The following is a 20,966-nucleotide window of genomic DNA, read 5'->3' on the forward strand; positions in this document are numbered from 1 at the left end:
GCACATGACAACAAGTAGCATGCATGATTGTGTAGCACAAATAAAGTAGCCATATGAAATGTCCTTTGTTTTCATATCTTTAAAAAAGTTTTATTTTTTCGCTCGAAACTTAAAGAATTGTTTAATGTATTAATTGTTTTATACAATAATCAATACATTACATAGCAGTTATTCCTTTAGTTTCAGCCTTTGGCGTGGGAGACCTGGGTTCGATTCCCGGTGGTTGCTCATGTTATTCGTATTCCACGTTAATCAGTAAATCCACGTCTCATATAGCCTCGCTGCTGAAAGGGATGCTAAAACAAAATCAACTCATTAACTCCTTTGGTTTCAAGAAATACAACTTTAATTTTTACCGTACGACTTCCCTTACGAACCGTCACTGATCAAAACGTGATTTTCGCCAACTACACTTTAACAATTACAACTAAATAATAGAAGCGCATGAAACGCTCGAAACATATGAAGTGTACTGTAAATGCAGTGTGAACACAGTAAAACGCTGGTTCCAAAAATTATGTTGTAGAGACCTAAGTCTGGAAGATGAAGTCCATAGATGTTTCTATTGTTGAAAATAACGAATTGGAGATCACTGAAGCAGGTCCACGAAAGACAAAAACAGAGGTTGCGGGAGAATTCAATGTTGGTCATTTAACAGCTGCATCTGGAGAAACTACAAAAGATGAAATTAATATCACATGAATTGACTGAGAACCGAAGAAACTGCAGTTTTGAAATTTGTTCTACGCTACTCCTGTACAACATAAACGATCCACTGCTCGACCACATTGAGACATGAAAGAAAACATGAATTCTGAACGGTAAGCAAATAGCAACGTAGTAGGAAGTTTCGAAATAGGTACTGAAATACTTGTCGGTAATGGTGATTCACCCAATATATTCTTTTGCAGTCGACTATATAATGCAAGAAAAATATAACAATGTTTCTGTTTCACATGGAGTATTACTGCTTCAAGTAAACAAGTAAAAATGGACTTCTATTAACAGTTCACTTTTCAAACACAGCTTCGAAATCTCTATTTCACTCATAACAACAAGTATCAACGTAATAATACAAAACTTAGTATTGCAGAATAGCGTACAATAAATTATACTATTACTAGCGGAAGTGCCCGTTCTTCGAACGAAAAGAATAGAGTTTAATAATATACAATCGAAATTTTAATATTGTAAAAATTGACTCCATTTTTCTATTTAGAAGAGGAATTTTCGAAAACTCTGAAACACTTGTTCCCTTCTTTTAAGTGAAAAGTTTAAATACAGTATCCAAAGAAACGAAAATTTTAATAGTATAAAAATTGCTCTTTCCCTTTTCAGACGTTGAAATCGCTAATTTCCTTATTTTCAATTACGAGTTAATTTACTGAATTTCCCATCTCCAATTTTAGCGAATCCTCATATTGTGCAATTTCTGAAGAAAGTAACATAAATTTAAATATTATATAGAAACGCTGCCCATTTTACTCCTAAGGAGTGTAATTTTCGAAAACGCTCAAACACCTATTCCATTAGTTTAGTTAAGAATTTGTAGACAATTTAATATCTCTAACTGAAACGAATCCTCACATTGAGCATTTTCTGAATAAAGAGTTGGAAATCTGAGTATTATAGAAATGGTCTCTTGTTTTCCTTTCGAGACAAGATTTTTTCCAAAATGCTGATATACGTATTAGGTTGTTTCTATTGAGCTTCAGGATTAGCGAGATGGTCTATTCTTGGCAAAAAATATTGAACCTTCTTTAACAACTCCCTCCATAGATATATATATATATATATATATATATATATATATATATATATATATATATATATATATATATATATATATATATATTAAAAAATCTCTTTTTATCCTTGGTTTCATGACAAAAGGAGTTTTCAGTCCAAATTTCATGATTCAAACTATAGCAGTACGGTCTTTACGTTGATGAGCGAGTCATTTTTATTCTCTTACACAATTAATAACATCCATAATAACGTTCTATTTCGTCAGCGCTTAAATATTACTGAATGCCAATGATAAATGTTTCATTTGTCCTTCTCTCTGTTGAAGACCATTCGTACTTCGGCGAACAGCCGCTATATTAAGATGCTGTTGTATTTTTCGATGAAAAGCTCACTAGCGTTTCTTTGAGGTGAACCACAGAAATAGTGTGAAATCCCACACTTTCTCTTCTGAACGCTACGCTTCATTGTCGCTCTTGTCTGTCGAAATTCCCGAAGGCTAGCCTTAGTACCTTCGTTGCGTCGTCTCCAATTTCTACATTGCTCTAAATACTTTCTTCTGCTGGGAGCGATGACGAACTGATTGGGTCTCCTTCCACTCTTATGCACTAAAGATAAAGCTATGACAGACTAGCCTAACAATTGTTGTAAGGATCAAGTTTCAATAGCTACTATTGTTTGCCTCATGTTTATAAGGTGCATTATAAAATAAATCGTATATTAACAAAACAGTGTATTAATGATGAGGGACAACTAGTAAACTAGTTACGGAGTTAAGTACATGACAACAGATAATGGTGAAACAGCCATAAAGAGTTCATTCTAACGCACAACAAACCAATTACGGTTATTCATTACGCTACATCTAACGTAGAAAATCTGAGATACAACAGAAGTACATTCAACAGGGCACTAGTTGTTCAGAAACTTCTAATGCGTTATTTTGTAAGAAAATTATCTTTCATACTTGACTATTTCATGTAGTTATTATGGATGAAATATTATCAAAACAAAGATGGATTTCTATTGTGCGATACGACAATACACAACAAGTATAGAGAAACATCCAGGAAGTTTTTTCTTTTCTTTTTTTTAAGTATATTTATATGAACTCATTACTAGAAATGTGGTAACAGTTTTAAATTTAATAATGTACAAACCTATTATAAAGCTCTGCAGATCTTGCAGAAACTTTCTGTCAAGTTCTCGTGAAAAAAACTGATCTGCTCTCAGTACTGGATCATCGCGTCGCAAATTATCGCGATATAAATCATACAAGTATTCCGTCACTGTTTGTTCCTTCGTAAAACCTTTATGCGCCACTGAAAATAGAAGAAAATTAATTATATAATTTTTAATTCAGGACGTTTACTTATGTTCTTAATAGTTAGAAGTGAAACTGAAAAACTAACGCATTAAGCAAATAAGGGTATTCGAGAATTCATTAGATTGTTCTATCATTTACTTAACAGTTCACCAATAACTCATAGCCAATGTACCTAAACTCTTACCTTCACACGCTAAACATTATATTCATATTATTATTTTGGACGATGATTTAGGTACCAACGAACTTTCCAATCAGCATGCTTCCTAATCTCGAATCCTGTTCATTTATCCTCAATTTATCATTTGTTCAGACGTATAATCAATCTTCTATTCATAATTCGCACCATAATTTATACTGCAAGACTAACAGTTCAATAGACATCATTTTTTCTAGCAATCGATTTCTTAGCCTATGAAATTGTTAGTCTGTGAAAAAAAAAATGTTCAGTTATATTCTCGTTTCATATCCAGTATTTCATTACAAACACTATTTTTTCTCTATATTGTTACTTAATTCAATTGATATTTTACCTATACAGGTTAACTCCCCATTCTTGTCTCGCAAAGAGTTATCTCTCACCCATTCCTCAACACAGGAAATTCTATGTCAACCTTTACATTCTCAGTCTGCTTTTCAATGCCTACATGACTGACTCTTATGTTCAATGCATTCTTTCGGATTCATTCAATCCTCATTTGGCTTACTTAGAGTCTTTCCATTTAATTTGTAGTGTCATAGTTGTTCTTCCAACCTTCTTTTCATTTTAATTGATTTTACTTATTTGAACATTTGTTCATACTTATCTACCTTCCTAATTCTCTTTTATCATCACATTTTCGGCTACAATATTCTTCCTTGGCTCTGCTAATTTTCGTTTGAATTCGACGTTTTAACTTCTTGTATATCCTCTTTCTTTCTTCCCTATAATTTTGTTTCCAAATTTATCTTTTATCTTCCTCAACATTTTTTTCTGTAAACTCATGCCTTCTTAGCTCTACTCTTGTAGCAATATCCTACTCTTTCCTTTATAGCCTTATGACACGTGGGGGGCCGCGGTGGCTCAGTGGTAGAGCGTTCACCTCTGGTGCTAGGGGTCTCGGGTTCAAACCCTGCTCCCGCCAGGTGAACTTTGTGGTGGACAAACACCGTGTGCGTGGGTTTTCTCGGGGTTCTCCCGTTTCCTCCCACTTTCTTCATTCCACCATTTCATTCATTACTCATCATCACCGTCTCCTTTAGCCTAACCCGCATAACCGTGGGACGTAAAACTCACAAATTTCATTTCATTTCATTTCTTATGACACGTGGTTTGAAACATTCCTACCACCCGTTAGTTCTTTCTTCTAATTTTTCTGAAATTAAATACTTTTCTTCAAATTTTCTAACAAATCTATTTTTTAATCTAACTTTTCAACATCAACGTTTTTGTTTTGTTTAGCGATTAAAGACTTAACCTGAAATCTCTTAGAAATTTCTTGTAAATGATTACTGATTCCGAAGATTGGCTCTCCTAATTTAAGAACTCTACTAATCTTTAACTAAGATAGCAACCAGACTCGCAAAAGAAATCACTGCTTATAAGAAATTCTAAAAACATTTAGGTAAACCTTCAATCACTAGTGATTGTGTGCCTAATCCGAACACTATCTAATTCTTATTTCCTATTTCTATCCCAAATATATTTTTCAGTTTTATATCCTCTTCACCCAGGTCAAAATAATGATCTGAGAAGACATTAGCCCCAGGAAGAATATCTGTTTTCTTTAAACCAATTCGAAACCTCTCCTATATTACTGCATCTATCTGATATCCCTACTTTGGTTGAACTACGTGCTCTTATTATCAAAAATTGATGTCAGAAACGCTGATCGAACGTCTCTTTTCTCATTTCTTCCCTCTAAACTACCTGCTAATTACCTCCCTATTCTTCACCAATTATAGCATTCAATCACCCATTTCGCCTTCACATGAATCCCTTTTCTCTCTATTTACGATTTATTCAATTTTTTCATAATTTATTCTACTTTTTCCGCTGTATTTGAAGTTATTCTATGTATGTTTGCATCAACATCAGATATTCTTCCTTTCTATCTTACCATAATTATTCATGACCTACAAATTTTCCTTCCATTATCTTCGTTTTCCAAAATAACTTCCCTACAATTACGTCCGTTTTTCTCAGTACAAGAATAGAACATTTTGTAGCTTTTGCTTCATATTTATTCATCTATCTTAAGAGTCTATCTAAGGTTTGATCTCAATCCATGTGCTTTCATGGTCGACGACATTGAGAGAGAGAGATTCAAACATGGAGAGAGAGAGAGATGATTTACATATGCAAGTTTAAAATTGGAGAAAAAATGATCGGACAGCATTATGACGAAAATTGTGATTTTGGAAAACAGAAGAAGGTAAGTTTCGGAACTGCAAGGATCACATCAGGAACCTGTCAAATTAAGGTGGAGAGCGCTTTGTAGAGCATTACATGAATACGAAAGGAGAAAAGATAAGATCTGCGAAATTAAAAATTTAAAAAATCTTCAGCTTCTTAGACGGGTTTCGAACCACGAACCTCTTAGCTATCGAACTATGATTTTATCCATTGAGCAACGAAGAAATCTACGCAGTCATTCATATACTTTTCCTTTAGCTACGTTGAGAAACTAACAGAATGGAATATTCCAAAAGTTGACTCGGTGGGTGCGCCGTTGATATTGAACGTAGACTTCTTGTAACTGTGTTACAGGGTGCATAATGAACTTCCTCTTCTTCAGAACACTTTTTAAGGCAGCAAAAGTTTGTTCCTACTGTGTTAATTGAGTTATATTTGATAGAACCGTCTGATAAAATAGTGCCAAATACTCGGACACAAATCTTTTGTGAAGTTCTAGTGGAAAATGAAACAAACTATCGTAAACATGTTAGACTATTTTAAAAGAACAAGTTTAAAAAAAAAACAATGGAAATGGACATAAACAGCACACTTCCGTTATTACGTGTTAGATGAATGGTTAGTATAAGGAGTAGATTGGGAAGAATATTGGTGTCGAATTCGGTTTTTGGTGTCGCAAAAATAAATAGTGACACTGCCGATCATGCATAAGTCCAAGTGAAGCCTTGGTTGGCATGAAAGTCACAGTGGGACGGTGACAGAGAAAACGAATTGAAACCATTCTATACTTGAGTCGAATGTATAGCTTTCGGGGTCACTGACATAAATAGTGATATTCCAGATGTGGTATATGTCCAAAGTTGGCCCCATTGACATGGGGTTCAGATGGGAGAACCAGTGAAGATTTTAGAAGAGTTCCTTTCGAGTGAGTTTCAACACACTGAAAGTGAAAAATGGTAATGCATCAATACTGGTATCACAAAGGGAACTATCAGAGATATGACTTCTGCGGAATTACTGTTGTTCTAGGAGGTCCTACCCCCTGATCGCTCCCTAAAATCGTCACTGCTTTGCAGGGGTGTAGCCTCTAATTTAATTCATGGATCGAAAGCTTTTTGAGAGGTTCAAATTCAATATGAGAACATACTGTACTAAAATGTATAACATCACCTCTAAAAGCATGTAAAATTTACAGAAAAGTACTGACTTCGGGGCGGGGCGGGGGGTCTATGTACCGCCAGGGCCTAAATCCTGTGTATGTCTCTGCTGTTCTGAATTGTCATAAGCTTCTCTTCAAATGTATAAGACATAAACTGTAAATAAGAAATGTATAACAGAATAAAGTATAAATGGAAAATGTATGTAATTATAACTAAGTAGAAAATAATTTTTTTAAAAAATATTGTAGGACAAGTTTTTTTTAACAAATTACACTTGAAAAGAAAAATCGAATTTTGAAACCATTTTCTATTTATGCATGGCTTAATAAAACCATAAGGAGCAGTCATCTGGAGTGCCACCATTCTTTCTTCGAACCTGAAACAATGAGTTCGACACCAATATCATTCCTAATCTATTACTTTCACCCCTTTTCCTCCTAGGAATGGTTTCAGTTTCTTTCCCCTCCACAGTATATTTTTCAGATGGTAATTTATACGTATACTAAATTCGCTTAAAATTCCTCCACGAGTTCATGTTGCACTTTACGTTTTTTTCTGAGTCATAAATCTCTAAAGTTATATAAATATATGGAATATAAGAATGGAATATTCTTACAGTCCGACTGTCTTTGATGTGCAAAACTTCATCATGATATGACGTGGGGAAATGAGTTAAATTGAGATTGTAAGATTTAATATCAAAATTAAACATCGCAAGTTACGGAAATCCTTGTAATAACAAATCTCATATTTGCAAATAACTTCGGCTTAAACTAGCTGAGACATTTAATTCAAAATCGAACTTCTGGAATGCACAGTAGGAGCGTAGCTAAAAAAATAAATAAATAAATAACGATCGAGATTCGAACCTACGACGTCCATGTAGGAGCTCCTTACACTAACCATTCATTTAGCACAGCGTTTCCCAACCGGTGTGCCGCGGCACAGTGGTGTGCCGCGGATGGGTCGTTGGTGTGCCGCGAGGAAATCGAAACAAAATTATTAATTCTATAGCAATCAAATTGCAAGACATAGAGAAAAAGATATATTTGTATTTCACATTACTACTATGAATCTAAAATTTAAAGTTTCATACTGTTACTTTTCTGTAGAATATTTTTCTGTACATTTCTAATTTTGAAAAAAAGTATTTGTTATCATTGTTATGACCTTATTACTTCTATATTGTTGCAGACTATTTCGTAACTTGAAATTTTAAAATATTATTCAATCCTTCCGGCAAAGTAAACATGCATACGAATTACCTACATTTGTGTTTTAAAAGTAAAAAAGATTTGTTTCTTTGTTCGTTATTTAGTGATCCTCCTTCTTAATGAAAGGTTGGATACAGTTTTCGAAAAAGAAACTGTACCTTTAACAACTCGAGCCCTATATCTGATTGCAATTGTTTTCTATTTTTAAATTAAAATGAAAAATAAGCATAATGATTTACCACGGGGGGAAAAAATACAGTGATCGATATTTCTTCTCTGTGAGAAGGATATCAGTAATCAGAAAAAAATACTACAGTATTTTATATTTTCAAATAATAATAATAATAATAATAATAATAATAATAATAATAATAATAATAATAATAATAATAATAATAATAATAATAAGAAGAAGAAGAAGAAGAAGAAGAAGCCGCGAGAATTCAAGTTACCCTGAAGTGTGCCGCAAGTTGAAAAAGGTTGGGAAACACTGATTTAGCACATAATAACGTAAATGCACTGTCTTCCAAAGTTATATGTTCGTATCCAAGTGACACTCTTATGCGCATTTCCATTGCTTTCTTTTTAGCTTTTTCTTTTCAAAAGTCTAACATGTTTACGACGTTTATTTCTTTTTCTACTAGAACTTACAAAAGGGGATTTATGTCCGAGAATTTGGCACTACTTTATCAAACGGTTCTATTAAATATAACTCAATCAACATAGTAGTAATAAACTTTTACTGCCTTAAAAAGTGTTCCTGAGCAAGAGGAAGTTCATTATGCACCCTGTAACTCAGTTCCAAGAGGTGTACATTCAACATCAATGGCACACCCACCGAGTCAACTTTTGAAATATTCCATTCTATTAGTTTCTCAACGTAGCTAAAGGAAAAGTATATGAATGACTGCATAGAGTTCTCCATGGATGAATGGACAAAATCATGGTTTGATAGCCAAGAGGTTCATGGTTCGAAACCCGTCTCAGAAGCTGGAAGATTTTTTAAATTCTTAATTTCGCAGATCTTAAGATCTTTCTCTCTTTTCGCAATCACCTGATGCTGTAAAATGAGTTCTCCACCTTAATTCGACAACTGCTTAATGTGATTCTCGTAGTTCGGAAACTTTCCTTCTTTTGTTTCACAAAATCACAGATTTTGTCATAAGATATTTTTTTTTTCAATTCCAGCTGTCCGATCTTTTTATTCATTTATTTTATTTTATTTTTTTTTTTTTAATTCCAAACTTGCATATGTAAGTCATTCGTCTCTGTCTCCATATTTGAATCTCTCTGAATGTTGTCGACTATGAAAGCACATGGCTTGGGATCAAACCTTGAACTCTTGAAACCATATGTAAGCGCTTCCAATGTGGTATTGTAATCTATAGGTTTGTTACTAAAAGCAGCGTCATTTTAGATTTTGTTCGTGAGGGGGATCTCCACCGACATATGAGTTTCATGTTTTATATCAGTGTTTTACTATACATTTGATCACACAATACATGTTATATCACACTCAACGGTGGGGGAAATACACCCTCCTGTCCTGCCCAAATGACGTCCCTGGAACATTTGCTTGCAATTACTGGAAAACAAAATGAAATTAATCATTGAATAACACTCATTTCTGTCAGTAGTTAGAGCTCTGCGCTGGCATTACAGATTTTGAAAAGCACAGAACCTACGTCGTGATTGACAATTTCCATAGATTTCACAAGAAGCATCTTCCTAGCTTGATGTGATATGCAGTCTTTAAAGGGAAAGAATGCAACTAAAGGCGTTTATGAAGCTATAGGAACATTTTATGACTTTTTTAATTCAGGCTCTGCAAAGACATTTCAGAACAAATGAATGAAAGAGATGGTTTTAGAGCTATAAAGCTTGTAAACATTTTTTTTTTTTTTTTTTTTTTTTTTTTTTGTCTGAATGGAAAGGGTATATTACGTCACACAGACTACTTTCCACAAGGAGTGGAGGAGGAGAACGACGAATTGGATTGAATACCGGGTGCTGATAGTCGATGCAGACGCGTGTTTCTGAATGCGTACATACGGCGCAAGAGTTTGTAATTTGGACTTAAACGTTTTGTAATATTTTCCATGCCGCGAACTCTACTATCTATACACTGTATATCCCGATACATAAGACATATTCAGGTTTCAAAGTCCGAATAAAATGGCATCATATAGAAACAAATATTTTTCTTCTAAAACGTAACTGAAGAATAAGATTGTCATACTTGTTTCTCTAGTTTGTGCACATAGCTATATTAGAAATTTCATTCAAATTATAGTAAGATGGAAATGCTTTATAAATAAAAGACGGAAAATGTTTCATGAAGAGCTATTTTTAATTTATTGGTCTTGTTAGTGTTGTTACTTGTTTCTCTTTCATAGGTCAGAAAATTCTTTTGACGAATTTCATACACTACAGAACTGTAAATGAAAATTAAACAAGTTACTTAATCAAATGTGACAAATGAGGTGATGAAATGCGTTCTAAACCTTTTTAACTTTCAGGATTTTAAGATTGGTTTCTCTCTATTTCCCTCTGTTATTTTTCTAATATATATTAGAAGAAAACTTTGATTATAAGTATTTCCTCAATTTTAGACATATCAACTTACGTAAGAATTTCAGTAATAAAATAATACAACAATGTATCTGCTTACCATCTATATTAACGAAAGGTTTCCAACCCAGAATAACACTTTCGTAAAATCCATACCATCCCTCCAATCCACCACCTAGATCAAATCTTTCAGAAGGCTTCATTGGACGAAAATAAAATGAACGTCCAGCTGGAGTAAATCTGAAAATAAATACCAAGTATATATCAACAGAAAACGAAATTTATGCACTCTGAAGGAAAAGATCTATAAAGTTTAGTATTGGAATTGGAAAGTTTTGCATTCTCGTAAAACTGCGATTTAAAAATCTACAATCTGTCTGAAGTCTTATATTCAGTACACAAGTTTGATATAGTTATACACAAAAATATATTTGGTTTTCATCAAGTGCATTTATGAGTCTTGAAGGCACACAATCATTTTCATACTACGTAGCACTTTATGAAAAAATAATAAAAAACACCTTTCAAATATTAAATAAAAAAATAATTTTAAAAAATTGATATCGCGATTCCACTCAAAATATGACAACAGACAAGGGAAATTGTATGGGAGCTCTAAAAATCAATTAATAATCTGAAAAATCAAATAATGGAGAGTTACAGAAGTAAACAGCTCAAGCAAAAAGAACCAAAGGGCTATATTATAGCAGCAAAATATACATATTAGAAAATCAGCTGTAATAATAATTATAAGGGCACCATACTAAATATCTGTAAGAAGATAAAAGAAACGCCGTAGGAAAGTGTAGAGTAAACAATAAGATTATAATGAATAAAAGCAATCTTAATGAAGAGGATAGCGACATTTAGTCACTACGTGGAAACGCTTACGCTAAAGTTTCACACAATTGCGTACGAAAATCTCTCCTAAACTATCTTTCATCATACGAACTTGTGATGTTTACTCCATAGGATGGTAATCCAAATAGAGCAAACATTACAGTAGATAGTCATTAATCGAACCTTTCATCCGAGCGTTAATGACGAAACAAGTTATTACAAACAAATAGCTTCTTTCACCGCTAACTACACATGGCGAAAATTCGAATAACAACCTTAAACTTACGAATAGGACAAAATTTCAGCATCATTTAATCTGAAAAACAACTATTGCTAGCATTAATATATATTCCGTACTATGCACAACAAAGCGAACGAACATGAGGCAGCAATTCTCGGGTCAGAATAACGCTAATGATACGCACAAATTGGGGATTATATTTAATATTAACGATATACTTACATGTCTTTACAAGTAAAAGGTAATATTATGACAACAAAAAATGTTGATGTTTTTAGATTATGAAAATACAAACGTATGTGCTCAATATTACATTTTATGTGAGTTGTTTCAGCAGCGATGAGAAGGTGAGTCTCTTCCTTGTAACTCTCTTGGCGCCTAATGATGGCTACCTCTCGCGTTTTCTCCTTGTTCTCGCTGCTCACGTGAGTCCCACCTACCATAGTGACGTAAGCACAAGTACGATTGTGATTGGCTGCCGTTGATTGCCAAGCCACTGGCTGCTTCGTCTGCTCGTTGCTGATATACATCCGTTGCGAGAAGGTACAACGATTATTTACACTATTTGTTTAAAGGTAGCAGACTTTTAAAATAAAAATGATTAAATTGTCTGAGCCGAATACACAAAAAATAATGCACAAATAAGTATATGACAAACTGTTAGTATAGTGCAAATAATAAAAGTATGGCTTAGAAGAGAGACTGAGAATTTTTCTTCAAAATTGTATTAAATAATAATAACCTTAATTAGCTTTGATTCGCCACATAAACTGACGAAAAAGTTCGAGCTGAACGCTCTAACCTTTCTATGACAATGTTGTAACGTTGTAGCAACTACCTATTGCATTAACCACTGCACTCTGTTTCTTGTGATGGGTCACGTGATGATATAGTCAGGAAGAATTAATCTATGGCCGGTTTCTTTCTATTCTTTACTTTCTCTGTGATCTTCCGTGTTTTTTCTACATAATTGCTGCTAATATCTGAATTATAAATATTGTTTAGAATTGTGGTCCAGCGGTTGTATTTTCTTTTACTACAGAGAGAAAGAAATAAGTTATCTTTATTTTTCAAATGTAATAAAATAGAAGTGAAAACGGAGGAATTAAAGACAGAAGGGAAATTTGTGTTTAGAAGTTAGAAATTAAATATTTTATTTAAAAAAAAATGTGTACGACATGTTCCAAACCTCATGATGAAGTGGAAAGCTGTCATGTCGTCTTTATTTCTAACAGTAACAAGAATTACACATATTATGTTCAGTAGTACCAAAGGACAGTAAACATGAAGTAACATGACAGAGTGACGTTTTTCACAATATGATGTTCTTCACGGTTTACAAGTCACTTACATGTCACTGACGTTTCATGTATTCGTTGCACTAATTGTATACACAGCACCTTGCTGCAATATATTATCACTATTACACACAAGTTTTGCATTGCATTTATAATTTTCGAAAGTCAATAGTGCGTTGCAATGGGTAACCCTGTATCTTGAAAATCTTTAAGTTTTACGTCCCACGGTTATGCCGGTTAGGCTAATGGAGATGGTGATGATGAGAAATGAATGAAATGGTGGAATGAAGAAAGTGCGAGGAAACAGGAGACCCCGAGAAAACGCACGGGCACGGTGCTTGTCCACCATAAAGTTCACACGCACGAGCTAATCGAACCAGAGACCCCAAGCAACAGAGGTGAACGCTCTACCACTGAGCCACCACTGAGCCACCACGCTTTACCACGTTTTTCATATGAACCACGAACACAATTTTAAATCCAGACTTGGAGGTCTGACTTATTAGCAGTCTTCAGTAATAAATGTGAACTATGTTTTAGTTCTTAGCAAGTAATAACTTAGAAATGGCATTCTCCTAACAACAGTAGGAGTAAGTCATTACGGTAACGGTAGCTTGTAAACTTAAGTACAGTTTGTTACTACAGTACAAGAGTAAGTCATTACGTGTATAATATTGGTATAAGTGTATTATTTAAGCCATATACATCACGCGTCAAAACCGTTGAAGGTGTACTCTAGCACCGGTATAGATAGTAATGGTTTTGCGCTGAAAGTAATAGAAGTGCAACGTTCAAAGGGTAGTTGATACCATAGCAACCGGATAGTTCAAGAAATTTCGCTTGTATTGCAAGAACCCCGGCAATCAGCCAAGAATAAGTAGGCAAAACATCGATTAGAAACGACAAAGAATTCAGTACTCTGGAAACCCTGCAAAAAAATTGTATCAAAGTATGCTCCGTCAAAATGCAACTTTTAGTTCGAATACGAACACAAAAGCAGGTGATATAAAACTAGAAAGTTTAAAAATTCAATCCGGATTTCTACAATGTCTCACTAGCAAAACGGCATTTTCTCTGAAACAGACAATCAATTTAAACGAAATGTACAGCTACTAATGAGTAGTAAGAAACAGCTTGATCATGTGTATAGAAGAAATGCTACGATGTCGCAACCAGAAAGTACCGGTAATAAGATACTCTGCATTACTGAAGTAATGTTTAAAAAAGGGAGGAAAAGACGGTATATGAACAAAGATTTAAGATTCTTAATAATGGATTACGAAGGGGAAGTAACAAAGCCAGGAAGACATTTTATAGAAGATAACGTGACAAGACAGAAGAATTAGAAAAAATACGGGAAATGAACACATACATCGGGAAGTTAAACGAAGATAAATGTTACAAGATAGCACGAAAAAATACACGTAAGAAACAAGAAGGAAAGAAACCTAAAAAGAGAAATGAAGTTTTAGATAGGTTGAAGATATTCGCAAAATTGTGTTCCATAAAAAATGGGAAAGCAACTGGAAGAGGTAGCATACTACGGAATTAATTAATATTTTAAGGAATAAAATAAATGTTCCTGAAATGAAATTAACTTCCTAGTTTTAAGTCCCACGATTATGCCTTTTAAGCTAAAGAAGATGAATGGTTAATGGAAATGGATTGTTATGAAATTACTGGTGGAACAAAAATGTGGGAGGAAACGGGAGAATCCCAAGAACACTCAAGGACACAATGTTGTCTATCACAAAGCGACCGGGGATAAATGTTTCGTATATGTTATGAAATATACGAAAGAGGAGAATGAATAGATACTTTTCTACAGATTATGATAATTCTGTCAGAAAAGGCAAACTAACACGGTGTAAGGAACACAGAACAATTAGTTTACTATCAAATTCGCTGAAAATTAATTGCGAACATTGACCACGAGATTGTATGATAGAAGAAATATGGAAAGTGAGAAGAAAAGTTCGGGTTTAGAAAGAGAAAGAACGTAATAAATTTGTAAAACACTTCTATATGAATCAATGAGCACCTGTTTAAACAGAAGGGGGGCGCGGTGGCTCAGTGGTAGAGCGTTCACCTCTGGTGCTTGGGGTCCCGGGTTCGATCCCAGCCCCCGCCAAGTGAACTTTGTGGTGGACAAACACCGTGCTCGTGGGTTTTCTCGGGGTTCTCCCGTTTCCTCCCACTTTCTTCATTCCACCATTTCACTCATCTCTCATTATCACCGTCTCCTTTAGCCTAACCGGCATAACCGTGGGACGTAAAACTTAAAGATTTCATTTCATTTCATTTTTTTAAACAGAAGATGAAATGAAGGAGAGTTCAACCCTTTCACCACCATTAGTGAATATTTACATGGAAGTAGTTAATACGAGTCTAGGTAGTAAAGATGGCATTTTTGTATGAGGTAGAAGAATTAAGTGTATATTGCTTCCATGTGTGATACGGTTCTTGCAAGGGAATCTGAAATGATAACAGAGCACTAGAAATGTTGAACAAAATATGAAAAGAAATGACATGAATATGAATGTTAAAAAGGCGAATACAAAATGAAGTGAAACGAAAGGAACTATAACAACTATAGAAGTCTTGGAGACGAAACAAAAATAGGTGCTGAATATTTAGCATCTGCTTACTAATGAATATCTGAAACGATAACAAAAAACAAATTCAAGATATAATACCGAAAGAAAACTGCATGCAAAAAATACAAATAACACACAACTTCTGAATGAAGCACAATGTCTCTATTAAAATATAGATGTGCAACAGTATCACCTTTGTCTTCATCACACACATTACAGTCTGATTTTAATGTGTCTGATCACTCACACCTTATTTACCAAAGGTTTAGTTAGTTGGTGAAAGTGTTACACATCGATATTTTAATAAGAACGTTGTACTTTACCTAGTGAGGTAATGTGTTGAGTTACTAAAATGCAAAGCATTAAAAAGAAGGAAAAAAGTATTTTATGGAAATAAAGATATACGGAAAACACTCATAAAAGGTTTGGGGTGAAAACTGATGAAAACCAGCTGTAAGAGCTCGAAATGTAGGTACGGGGAAGAATTAAAAACAGCTACTCGTACAAGAGACGAAAATCTGATTACAAAATGTTAACGAAAGTTGTCTTAAAGAGTAGCAATAGTAGGTTAAGACAGATAAAAAAAGGAAAAGAAATTGTAAAACACAGTACTTACGATGAAATCGTATTCTGAGGATATGATACAAGGTATGGAAGAAGATTTTAAAAAAAACTTACATGATGGATTAAAGATGTCAATTCTCACGTCAAAACGAAGAGAAAAGAAATGTGCACACGGAGACCACATAATTGTGCATAGAAATTAAGAAAAAAAAGTTCAAATAACATTCTATTTTGAAGGCTATAACCTCAGAGTTGTTCTCAATATTTTTAATGGAAACGTTTGTTCTCCATATTTTTAATGGGAACGTTTGTTCTCCATATTTTAAATGGGAATGTATCAACTTGTGGTCTTCGAGGCCTGCTCTTGTTGTCTTCTTTGACCAAGTATTAATCCACAAACCACAGGAAAAATAAAGTGAAGTGAATTGAAAATGAAATTAAATGAAATCTTTGAGTTTTACGTCCCACGGTTATGCCGGCTAGGCTAATGGAGATGGTGATGATGAGAAATGAATGAAAATGGAGGAATGAAGTAAGTGGGAGAAAACGGGAGAACCCCGAGGAAACCCACACATACGGTATTTGTCCACCACAAAGTTCACTTGGCGGGAGTCGGGATCGAATCCGGGACCCCATGTACCAGAGGTGAACGCTCTATCACTGAGCCACCGCGGCCGCTATGAAGTGAATTGAGTATCCCTCACTATAGTTAAGACAGTCAAAAAAGTACAGATTATGCAATATAAAAATATTCTACATAATCTTCAATTACTTGAACAAAATAAAAATTTTCTTCTATTAATAAGTTATAAAATTAATAGAATTTTAAATTGCTTAGTGATTTGATAGGATGTATATTACATACTAACTAAAGTTGTTATTACCAAAAACATCTAGATTACATATCTCACCGTAAACATTTCGGTAAAGAGTTATTGTCTTCCCCAACACAGATTCTTTTATAAAACTAACGTTGCTAGACGAACTACATTTGAATTATCTTTTACAATAAACTTTAGCGACAGTATTGTAAGTTTTCTGAAAGGATCAATGTTGAGGAACGCAATAACTCTTTACCGAAAAGTTCACGGTGGGATCTGTGATCTGAATATTTTTGGTGAGCAACTTTAATTCAATTGAATTTTAATTAATACTAATTTTAAATGTATAAGTATACTGCTATGTTACATGATCAAAACATTTAAAAAATGATAAATTTGCTTTCGAAGGGAACAAGAGAGGAGGATGATCTGTAGAACATTCCGACTAACAGAAGTGGTACTTTTGGTGAATGCTTGAGAAACGTGCCTTACATAGCTTTATGTGCACGTATGTGTTAGAAAATCGCCTTACTCAAGAATTATGAAGGATGATTTTTATTCCAATGAATTTTGTAGTTAAATATTCACATGTTTGTCGTTTGTCGTTGTATCGCCCTATAGACTTTTGCGTCACCTTCTGATATATCTATTTTCAAATGACAAGTAGAACTAACTATTCAGTAGGCCGCACCTCGTAAAATAAGCCTTAAAAGACTCTTAATTTATTAGTAAAATTACGTTGTTATATGTAATACTCCGAGTAAATCATTTTGTATTCATCTTCTACGTAAGATGTAATAATACTTATTAAACGCAGAGGGAACAATTGTACTTAAATCTTTATTATCTTGTATTTCATTCGTAAGTACAGATTTTTAATTTTCCACTAATTCATAGCAATAAAGTACATCAATCACAAGAAATGAGTGCAGTTATTCCACATAAAACTTTTTATCGTTTCGACACATACAACTATAATTTTACCATTGATGCGAAGGTCATCATTCCTCATCTCATACGAATGATCATGCGAAAATGTTTTCAGAAGCAAAAACATGTTCACGTATTCGGAGCGAAAGGAAAACAACCAACTATGGCTCGAAAAGCTTAATGAGACTCAACTATATAAAATCATCAATTAAACAATGTTAGTGTAAATAATTAAATCGTTTACGAAAGCAAGGTACGTCCATTATACGGTAAATTGGAGTAGTGTTCAGAAGATAGATAAAACGTACGCCAGAAAACAGGGGAATAACATGCACTTCAATCTTAAGATTTAGTACCGAAACTCACGACTGGGTTAAATTGGCAGATAGGGTTCCCTAGAGGGATTTATTAACAGTAGACGTATAGAGTAAAACAGAGTAAGTAAAACCTTTGTACGAAAAAATGAGCTCTTTGCTTTTCGTATTTGTAGTATTGTTTAATAGCTTAGTTCTATAACTCAAGGTGTACAAATGCCAAATTTTGTAATAATGAAAGCGAAACAAAGGTTACTCATCAAATGAAAGGCATAAAGAAATACAATGGTAATCAATATTGATTTTATTATTGGTCATCATTGTATTTTCCTATGCCCTTCAAATATGTTACTGAAACTATAATCCAATTAACCACAAAGGGACGCATGTAGTGGGTGAAGCATTCTTTCCTTCTCATAATTAGTTCTAATTTCTTGTCTATTGTAAAAATAAACTTTCAAAACTTACCAGAAATGCAATATTAGCATACCTATAGTTTGAAGAATGACGTAAAATTACATCCAAAGCTTGCATTGCTTGTCGTGGTGTTTCCAAAATATTTGGATTTGATGGCTTCTGGTTCACAAATGATATTACTTGTTGAAAATCAATATATGCGACTTTTTTCAGTGTGATGACAAATGAAATATCACTCCCTCTATCTTCATCTCTAACGGTCACTTTTTCACCTCTAAGCTATAAAAAGAAATCACAATAAAATAACATTTTCTATTATATAAATTTTTAACACGTTCATTTTCAGTGAACCTAAGTTCGTATTAAGAGGCAGCATTTTACTATCACTAACCCTCAAAATCAGAAACTTTAGAAAAATAATTCATTTAGATCCAAAACAAAACTGATAGTTTTTACTTCTTTAAAAGAAATCACCACGCAGAATATTGTGTCTCTTGTAAAAAAGTTTAAAAACACCAGCAGCGGATGATGTCAAGAAGCGTCAACAATGTCGAGATATCGATTGGTTATTGATAGGAATTGTCCAGAAATATTATAAATCTTCATTTGAAATTAATTTCAAATTTGAGATGATCGGTAAGCGCCACTTTCATTTATTTACGTATTACTTTACTGAAGTTTCAGCCTAGCAAGATTATGGGAATTTGATTTTTCACCCATACTATTATTATTGAAGACCTGTTCAATTGTAGGGCTACGGTACACTAACAGCATCCTTTCCAAGCTTAATCTTCTATTACAATTATCCACGTAAAGTAACAATAAATGTTTTTTGAATCACCATTCCTGAAAATTCTACTCACAATCTCTTAACTGTGTAAAACATGAAACCTGCCTCTTATGCTTTTAATAAATTCATCTGCTAGATTTTAATCTTCCACATAGTTGGAGATAGAAATGAGGCTTTCGGTTTCTATTATCAGTTTCTTTATCAACTGCAACTGAAATACAAGGAAGAGTCGTAACTTTCTAATGCTGGCACACAGGCATCGTTTGCGGCATTTACGTCCCGCGGCCAAAGCAGTTTAGGCCGTCAAAAGTGGACTTAGTAGTGGTATTTGCTGAAGGGATGGTTGGTTACAGCACGGAAACCGATGACTCAAGAAATTTAGTTTTGAGTTGCAAGAACCTTGCCAATCTGCCGCATACAGATACACCGAAGACCATACAAGTCGTAGGTCAGGCCATAGAAGTAAATACGATTAGTAATATTCAGAGGCCAACAGGCGAGCTTGGTATCTCACAGTACACAGTGGGTCACCTTCACAACTTTAGTGAAAGCATTCGAAGCTGTCAAACTGTGCCTCACGAATCAACTCCAGATTAAACAGAGAGACGAGTGGATTTGTGCACGAAAATCACGAACATGCGTGATCTAAGTTTCCTGAAAACAATACCATGCGAGGAAAAGTGTGTATCTTTTCGAAATCCTAAAGTGTATAGGTTGTTCGGTTTACATCGGATTTAATTAGAAACACTACTACTATCTACGGAATGACGCTAGAAGGAGGCAGCTAATGTCGTGAGCAGTAGTGTGCCGAGTTGTAGATGAGTGGCGTCAAATGGCGCCCGAATTATATCGTTACTAGAAGGGTACTTTTACGGCTCTTTTCCATGCTAGTTTCTCTACAAACGCATAGTGAAACAATGTCGGGAGAATAGGTTCATACCAGTGGTGACTACTACAAAGGCTACACTCGTCCACGAAATGTATTAAGAAGACTTTTAATCAGACCTTCAAGAAGACCAGCTGTAACTGAGGTGCGTCCATAAGGCTCGTATGCACCACATACTTCCGTACTATATTGTATAGCAAAAAATGAACAGTAAGAAAGATTGGTAGAGTGCACACGGCAGAAAGTCGTCATAATATATGAAACACATCTCCATTTTACTGTTGGTGTTCTCATTCGGACACTAACATACCATGACAGCGATGGCAAGGGCCACTGTAACTTTGTTCGCTACTACTGGAAAAGTTCTCAGTGTGCGGGGAAGTTGCTGATATACACGGTCGATGAAATGTGAATATGAATGTAAATACAAGATAATTTCAGGAATCCGTTATGACATCTATCTTTCGGATTGACATCAAGCAGATGCCAACTAGATGAAAACCCATATGGATAAGGCTTCACGCCATACAGTCACGACAGCACTGCTTTTTTATGTGAAAATTGAAGGGAAATAAGAAATTCGTGTCACTCGTAGAATTTTAAAATGGAAAGAAACAATTCCCATCCCTGCCACCGATTGAAGCTGGGCCATCCAGTTGCTAGTCATACATCTTCCTGACTACGCCACCGTGTTTTTTTCTTCGGCATAAACAACATTCCAAATGTTTGTCACATTTCGGTTCTCAAATATCCATATTCAATACCAGTGGCATTGTGTTTTTGTAGATCTGCCCTGTGTTGAATTCATTCCTGTGAAGAGCTCTGATGCAAGACCAATGGATTTCTTTGGCCTGT

General features: G+C 34.4%; 1 protein-coding gene across 5 annotated transcripts in view; it reads right to left on the reverse strand.

Annotated features, from left to right (window-relative positions):
• LOC145686285 (protein argonaute-2-like) overlaps nt 1-20,966 on the reverse strand; it is a 279,317-nt gene that overhangs the window by 135,736 nt on the left and 122,615 nt on the right. For all 5 annotated transcript variants that reach the window (XM_081759418.1, XM_081759417.1, XM_081759419.1 and 2 more), the window contains exons 8-10: nt 18,509-18,714; nt 10,514-10,653; nt 2,907-3,068 (exon numbers count right to left, since the gene is read on the reverse strand). In XM_081759418.1, the coding sequence (XP_081615544.1) occupies nt 2,907-3,068; nt 10,514-10,653; nt 18,509-18,714 (508 nt within the window). The remainder of the gene's footprint in view (nt 1-2,906; nt 3,069-10,513; nt 10,654-18,508; nt 18,715-20,966) is intronic.

The sequence above is a fragment of the Thermobia domestica genome, chromosome 5, assembly GCF_964235325.1.
Source record: "Thermobia domestica chromosome 5, izTheDome1.hap1.1, whole genome shotgun sequence".
Taxonomy (NCBI): Eukaryota; Metazoa; Arthropoda; class Insecta; order Zygentoma; family Lepismatidae; genus Thermobia; species Thermobia domestica.